General features: G+C 47.9%; 1 protein-coding gene across 1 annotated transcript; it reads right to left on the bottom strand.

The window, feature by feature from the left end:
- Positions 1 to 367: 367 nt before the first annotated feature.
- On the bottom strand, positions 368 to 1786 carry LOC130028146 (tripartite motif-containing protein 75-like). The gene has a single exon (XM_056118856.1). It carries the CDS (start codon positions 1784 to 1786, stop codon positions 368 to 370), a length of 1419 nt encoding a protein of 472 aa, XP_055974831.1.
- Positions 1787 to 8080: the final 6294 nt, after the last annotated feature.

Raw genomic sequence — 8080 nt, 5'->3', positions numbered from 1 at the left:
CAGAATTGAGGAAAACTGGTGAAATACACATATTCTCTAAGAATAAACAACCTGTGTTAAAAATAAGCCAAAAGTCCCAGGGACCTCCCACCTCCCAGGTCTAGTAAAACTGGATCGGAAAAGTTTGCAATGTCTTTGACAATAACATGTTGAGGAAAGGAAGTATAACTTATTAACCATTAAATTTTTATTTTATTAGAAATAGACATAAAGATATAAAATAGTTGGCATTAAAAATTACAAAGAGTTACAAAATGGGAACAGTTCTTCACATCAACCTTAACCACCGACACCTAATGCAAAGAATTCAAAATTTACAAGAACACAAGCTGTCCACATGATGCAGGGGGGGAAGCCCAGGATATGCTCACCCATCCTCAGCCCCGCCAGCGCCCACAGAGAGAGGGGCGGAGTCGGGCCCCAAGCGGAGGTAGGGCTTGAGCTCTTGAGCAAAGGGCTCCGTGAAAGAGTGGAGGTGAGACCTGTTGGTGGCGTTATAGAAGCAAAGCTGGCCCAGCTCCCAGTCCAGGTAAATGCCGATGGCCGTGGGCTGGTCTCTGAGAGCCAGAGGCTCGGCCCCCGCACTCACGGCCAGGTAGTCGCCGTCCTGCAGCTGCAGCGTCCAGCATCTCTTGGGAGCCGCCAGGGGCCGTGAGGTCTGCGCCGAAGGGACCACGCTGCACACGCCCACGGCCCACTCGGGCTTGGCGCCCACCTGCACCTCCCAGTAGTGGCGGCCAGAGGCGAAGCCCTCCCGGCCCAGGACCACCAGCTGGGTGGTGTCATCCCAGGGCCCGGTGTCCCCATCCCCTTTGGACCTTTTCCTCACGCAGGTCACCGACTGGAGGTCCTGGGACACATGCAGGCTGGGGTGGGCCGTGTCGGGGTCCAGGCTGATGCGCTCTCGGAATCTCTGGATGATGCTGTTGAGCGCCGAGTACAGAGGAGGGAGGCTGTAGGCCACCGGCCTGAAGCAAAGGGGCCGCACGACCGGGAGCTGCAGGCCCGCCCAGCGCTGCTGCAAGCCCCTCACGCCCCTCAGCACCATCTCCTCCGACATCACGCTTCGCTCTGCCACCTCCCGTCTGAGGTCCTTCAGCTCCGAGATGTGGTCCGAGTAGGCCTCCATGTTGGCCCTGAGCTGCTGCTGCAGGCGTTTGTCCTCTTCTGCCAGCCTGCGGAGTGCAGCCTCGTGCTCACGCTCCACAAACTGGGTGAGCTGCTCAAATTCCGAGGCCAGCTGATTCCTGTGCTTTCCCATGTCCTCTCTCAGCTGCAGGATGTTTCTGTCTTGGGCGACTTCTAGCTTCTGCAGCTCTAGCAGCTGCTTCTTCAGGGACTTGATGCAGTCACCAAGCCTCTGTCTGTGATGAGCCGCTGCCTCGCCTATGGACCTGACCTGGTGGCCCTGGTGGATAGGGCCCTGGGCGCACTGGGGACACACCAGCTCCTGGTCAACCTCGCAGAAGAGGCTCACTCCCTGCCTGTGCTCCTCACACCTGCCCTCCTCTGCCACCGCCATCTCGCTGCTGCTGGAGCTGTGCAGGAGCTTGGCCAGGTCCACCAGCCTGCCCAGCTGGGCGTTGGCACTGATGCGCATCTCCTGGCGGGACTGCCGGCACACGGGACAAGGGAATGTGTCCTGCAGGTCCTTCCATGACATGCGGATGCAGGAGTCGCAGAAGCTGTGGCCGCAGTCGATGGTGACCGGGTCATTGATGTAGTCCAGGCAGATGCGACAGATGAGGTCTGGCTGCATTTTGGCCAGGGCTTCCCACACCTCCATCCTTGGGTGTGGGAAAGGGCAAGTCGGGGGTGATTTTCCTCAGAAAGTTGAAACCCTCAGGCTCTCTCCTGCCAGGAAAACAGTTACACACTCAGTCATTGTCCTGAACTCAATATGGGTTTCTAAGGGATGTGTCTCTCTGATGACCAGAACAGTTCTAGACTCAAGGGCTTCTCCAAGTTCACTCTCCTAAGACCAAAGGAACTGCTCGTGCAATAGGGTCTCTCGTGCATTAGGGTCCCCTGTTTCAAGTAATATTGCTCCACAGATGCCAAGTCTCCGTGAATGGGAAAATGACCCCATTCACATTAGAGGAAAGGGAACTTAATTCTGGGACTCAGATAGATACCAGATAGTCAAAAAGTTGCCCTCTAGAACCTCACACAGTGAGCACAAAGGAAATTGTGGGAGCTAAGCTCTGGCCCAGCAAGAAACACAACCCCTCTTCCCTCTCCATCCCCACTTTGATCTCTCTGCCCCACCCCTGCTCTACATAAGGCAAAACCCCTGATTGATCACTACTCACCTTGGTCCTGATTCTGGTCCTGCACAGTGCTTGTTGCTGTTGGTGAGCTGCCCTCCTTGCAGGATGCAGACTTCAGACTGGCAATGCTTGCCCTGAACTCAGCACAGCATTTATATACATCCTAGGGTAGGGCTCAGGAGAACCACCCTGAGATAGGGTGGGGCTGGATTAAAGGATTTTCATAGAGGGGAGTGATGCCCCAGAGCTCTATTTTGTCACAAGGAATGCCATGTTCAGGGAACTAGCTTTCAGGGGAAGCAAGCCCTTCTTCAATTGTCTTCTTGTTCCACATCCCATTCTTGTTGAGGAAAAGTAAAAATGATAAATAAACTAGAAACTGAGCGCTGTTGGCATCAGAGAGATAGTGGAGGCTGTAAGGTGTTTGCCAGGTGTGATCCTTGAGCCCAGAGGCAGGCAAGTACCCCCAAGCACTGTAGGGTGTGTGTTCCCACCATAAAACAAATAAAGAGAATACTGAAGTGCCAGACAACCATGAAGGTTTGCTTGTTTTGCTTAGTTTGGGATCAGAAGGAGCTGGGATCAGGACTTACTCTGGGCTCTGTGCTCAGGGTTTTCTCCTGGCAGGGTTTAGTGTACCTACCGGGTAGGGCGTTTGCCTTACAAGCGGCCAACATGGCCGACCCAAGTTCGATTCCTCCGCTCCTCTCGGAGAGCCCGGCAAGCTACCGAGAGTATTCGATATGCCAGACACAGTAACAACAACGTCTCCAATGGAGACGTTACTGGGCCCGCTCGAGCAAAATCGACGATCAACGGGAGGGCCTTTACTTTTACTTACTTTACCATTTGTTTTCCAGCAGAGTAAGCTGAATCAGCTCTGTGGAAGACAAGAACGTTGTTCTCTATTATATTGCTGAACTCAGAATTTTTTTTAAAGTTTTTTATTAGTGAAACACCATGAGGTACAGTTATAGACTTACAAATTTTTGTGCTTGGGTTTCAGTTAGTGATGGAGCGATAGCATAGCGGTAGGGCGTTTGCCTTGCACGCAGCCAACATGGTCGACCCGAGTTCGTAGCTCTGGCCCTCTTGGAGAGCCTGGCAAGCTACTGAGAGTATCTTGCCTGCACGGCAAAGCCTGGCAAGCTAACCGTAATGTATTCGATATGCCAAACACAGTAACAAGAAGTCTCACGATGGAGACGTTACTGGGCCCGCTCGAGCAAATCGATGAACAATGGGAGGACCATGACCGTGGGTTTCAGTTATACAATGATCAAGTACCCATTCCTCCAGTAGTGCCCATCCATCACCACCACGGGTCCCAGCATTCCTCCCACACCCCATCCCCCCTATCCCACCCTGCCTCTGTGGCAGGCATTCCCCCTTGTTCTCTCTCTCTTCTTCTGGGTCCTGTGTTTTACAAGAGAGGCATTGAGTGGCAATCATATTTGGTCTATAGTCTACTTTCAGCATGCTTCTCCCACCCTGGGAGGATCCTCACAACACCCTTTATTTGGTGCTCTCTTCTCTATCTGAGCTTCCTTTTCCCCTAGCACGTGTGGCTAGCCTCCAAGTCATGGAGCAAAATTCCTGGTACTAATCTCAGCCACTCCTGGGTGTTAGTCTCCCATTTTGTTGCTTTATGTTCCCCAGATGAATGCATTTTTTTAATTTAATTTTAAGATCAGTGTGTTTTAAGTTACCCTGAGAGACTTTTGTGTTGTTTCTTTTTATACCACTTTTAGCAGTGCTCAGTGCTTATTCTTCAGTTATCACTCCTTATGGTCTTGGGGAACTCTTTGAGGTCCCAAGATTCAATCTGGGTAGGTCACATGCATGACAATTATTATCAGTCCTTCCTAGTGATTTTTAATTTTTTCCCAATAAATCACCAATATTTTACAGTGATAAAGCTTTTCTTTTCTTCTTGATCAATAATATTTTAAGACTTATTTTATGTTAAAGAATTGTCACTCATGAAGAACTTTGAAAATCACAGTGTTTATATAAAGTATGAAAGGAAATTTGGAAAAGCTAAGGAAATAAAGTTAAACAAATAGATTCTTGAAAGAGGGAAAAAAACTCTGAGTTGTCTCATCCCTGAGGAACGTTGTTGAATAACTGCTAATAAACAATGCAAACGTTTTCATCAATTTCCTTGGTAATCTACAATTCTAATGAGCATTCACAATTAATAAAAATAAAAAAAAATCACGTGCTAGTGTAGCCCAATGGCATCTGCTCGCTCCAGGAACATGAAGAGCCTCAAACAGATCTGACCATCTCATATGTGGGCGGCCACTCCATCGTTTGACGTCCCATGGAATCCATTTGGTAACAGCTCTATTCCAGTGGTCCCATGCATAGTCCATTATCCCTAGCCTTTTGAGGATAATCTCTGGGCTCAGATATCAGGTTCGGCTTTTTTAGATAATTATTTAGGATTTTTTTTTTCTTTTTGGGTCACACCCGGTGATGCTCAGTGGTTACTCCATATGGGATGCTGGGAATCAAACCAGGGTCAGGCGCGTGCAAGGCAAATGCCCTACCCGCTGTGCTATTGCTTGAACCCCTCAGAGAATTACTTAGACTTGCAGCATTCTATGAGCACACAGAGCTTTTTGGTTATCACCAAAATGGTGATTATTTGGTTTCTCTTCAGACGCTTCTGACATTTTGACATTTCTATTAAAAGGCAGTTTACAAAGAAAATGTTCAGGAAACAAAACAAAGTTCTTTTGAAATTCAAAAAAAAAAACAAGTTATTTTCTAACATTGCATTTTTCAGGTTTCACAAATGTGCTCGTAGTATCTACGTTTTTCCTACTAGTTTCCTTTCTTAGAAATTCTTGAGTTTAGTATGTTACAAGTTCCATGCTTTTCTCACATTGAAAAGAAAGTTCTTCTTTTTTCTTTTTTTTTTTCCTTTTTGTTACAAAATGGGGCTGGAAAGATAGTATAGCGGGTAGGGTGTTTGCCTTCCATGAGGCCGACCGACCGACCAAAGTTCGATTCCTCTGCCCCTCTCAGAGATCCTGGCAAGCTACAGAGAGTATCTCGCTCATATGGCAAAGCCTGTCAAGCTCCCTGTGACGTATTCGATATGCCAAAAACAGTAATAACAAATCTCATAATGGAGACGTTAATGGGCCCGCTGGAGCAAATCAATAAAAAATGGGAGAACAGTGACAGTGACAGTGATACATATATAATTATTATATAATAACAATTTTTAAGTGCACCATGCTTTTTGGGATAAAAACATTCCAAAAATAAAAGGTTTTAGAAAATTTTTCATTTCATTTTATTTCATCATCCTGTTATTCGTTGATTGCCTCGAGCAGGCCCCAGTAACTTCTCTTTCATCCTAGCCCTGAGATTATATTCAAGGCTCTTTAGGAGAATGAGACCCATTGTTGCTACTGGTATTTGGCATATTTGGTACGCCACGGGGAGTTTGCCAGACTCTGCCCTGTGGGCAGGCTACATTCGATAGCCTGCAAGTTTGTCCAAAGTAGGAATGAGACAATAAGATGTCATAAAAAAAAAAGTTCTGATAAGATGTCACGCGGCTGCGCGGTTCCGGGATCTGGATTTTATAGTCTCTGAGTCTTGGCCGCTGATGGGATTACACGGCGCCAGGGGGCCAGGTGGTGGGTGTGACCCCCGCCTACTGGAATTTGGAGGATCTGGGTGGAAGATGCTTGACTCCAATCCGAGTAGGCTTGGAGGTCTCGGACCCGGAACCTGCGTGGCTTTGAAAATATGTCAAGTAATTTTGTGAGCCCATAATCAAGAATAATCAACCTCTTACCGAAATGTGTTTCTTTTTATGGAGTCAGAGAGAGAGAGTACAGTCGGTAGGGCGTTCACCTGCATGAAGCTCACCAGCTTTGGTCCCTAGTACCAATTATTCCTATTCCACATATCCCTAGTCCCCATCAAATATGAACCTGAGCACAGTGCCAGAGTTAAGCCTGGAGCACTGCTAATTTGGGGTGAAAGCAATCAAACAAAAAATATACTGAGAAATGAAATAAAATTGATTATCTTTTTATTTGTTTTCTTTTTGGTCCATACCTGGTGAAGCTCTAGTGGGCCCAGTAACATCTCCATTGTGAGACTTGTTGTTACTGTGTTTGGCATATAGAATATTTCCATGTGGCAATAGAAGCATGCTGAAAGTAAATTATAGACCGAAAATGATTACCACTCAATGCCTTGTTTGCAAACCACAACACCCAAAAGGAGAGAGAGAACAAAAGGGAATGCCCTGCCACAGAAGCAGGATGGGGTGGGAGGAATGGGGGGTGGGAGGGATACTGGGACCAGTGGTGGTGGAAAATGGGCACTGGTGGAGGGATGGTAGTTGATCATTGTATAACTGAAACCCAAGCACAAAAATTTGTAAGTCTACAACTGTACCTCATGGTGTTTCACTAAGGTAAAAGGTAAAGGTAAAGGCCCTCCCGTTGTTCGTTGATTTGCTCGAGCGGGCCCAGTAACGTCTCCATTGGATACTTTGTTGTTACTGTGTTTGGCATATCAAATACATCACAGGGAGCTTATCAGGCTCTGCCGTGCGGGCGAGATACTCTCCGTAGCTTGCCGGGCTCTCCAAGAGGGGCGAAGGAATCGAACTCGGGTCGGCCATGTTGGCTGCGTGCAAGGCAAAAACGCCCTACCGCTGTGCTATCACTCCAGCGATAGTGTTTCACTAAATAAAATAAAATAAAATAAAAAAATAGAATATTGCCCATGTGGGCATATTTGGCATATTGAATACGTCACAGCGAGCTTGCCAGGCTTTGACATGCGGACGAGATACTCTTGGTAGCTTGTTGGGCTCTCTGAGAGGGGTAGAGGAATTGAACCCAGATCGCCCCGGTCGGCTATGTGCAAAGCAAATGTCCTACCAGCTGGAGCAATAGCACAGCGGGTAAGGCATTTGCCTTGCACACAGCTGTCCTGGGTTTGATTCCTCCGCCCCTCTCGGAGAGCCCAGCAAGCTACCAAGAGTATCTCGTCCGGACGGCAAAGCCTGGCAAGCTCCCCGTGACGTATCCAATATGTCAAAAACAGTAACAGCAAGTCTCACAATTTGTTGTGAGATGCTACTGGTGCCCACTCAAGCAAATTGATGAACAACAGGATGACAGTGCTACAGTGCTACCTGGCGAGTCTCAATATTATTCCAGCCTTTGCATTTAGGAATCACTCGTGACAGTGCTCAGGGACTATTTTGGATGCTATGGACCAAACCTGGGTTGGCTGCGTGCAATGTTAGCACCCTAACAGCTGTGGACATGGGCAGGGACATGGCCAAAGCAGGAGCACTTTCATGCTACTGAGCGCAGGGTTTGCTCTTGATGGACTGGGTGAAGTTTAGAAATGCGAAAATTCAAAGACAATATTAAGACTTTCACATAGGCAAAGAGGTAAATAAATGGTGGCACAATCACAGAGTGGTGAGGACTAATCAACGTCATTTTAAAAAACAGTTTACTTCATTTGTTGGGCTGGAGCCATGGAACAGCGGGTAGGGCATTTGCCTTGCATGCGGCCAACCCAGCGGACCCGGGTTCGATGTTTCTGCCAATCCTTCCGAGATCCTGGCAGCTACTGAGAGTATCTCGCCCTCAAGGCAAAGCCTGACAAGCTCCCTGTGACATATCCGATATGCCAAACACAGTAAAAACAAGTCTCACAATGGACACGTTACTGGGCCCGCTCAAGCAAATCGATGAAAGGGAGGACTGTGACCGTGGCTTCCAATTATGGCACCACAATCTACCAAGGCGTTT

Source organism: Sorex fumeus, unplaced genomic scaffold (genome assembly GCF_029834395.1).
Source record: "Sorex fumeus unplaced genomic scaffold, SorFum_2.1 ptg000039l, whole genome shotgun sequence".
NCBI classification, from domain to species: Eukaryota; Metazoa; Chordata; class Mammalia; order Eulipotyphla; family Soricidae; genus Sorex; species Sorex fumeus.
Note: the sequence above shows the minus strand (reverse complement) of the source record. Positions and strands in the feature narration are given on the sequence as shown.

Bases quoted from the DNA above. Each gene is read 5' to 3' on its own strand.
- LOC130028146 (XM_056118856.1), bottom strand. From the start codon at position 1,786: ATGGAGGTGTGGGAAGCCCTGGCCAAAATGCAGCCAGACCTCATCTGT.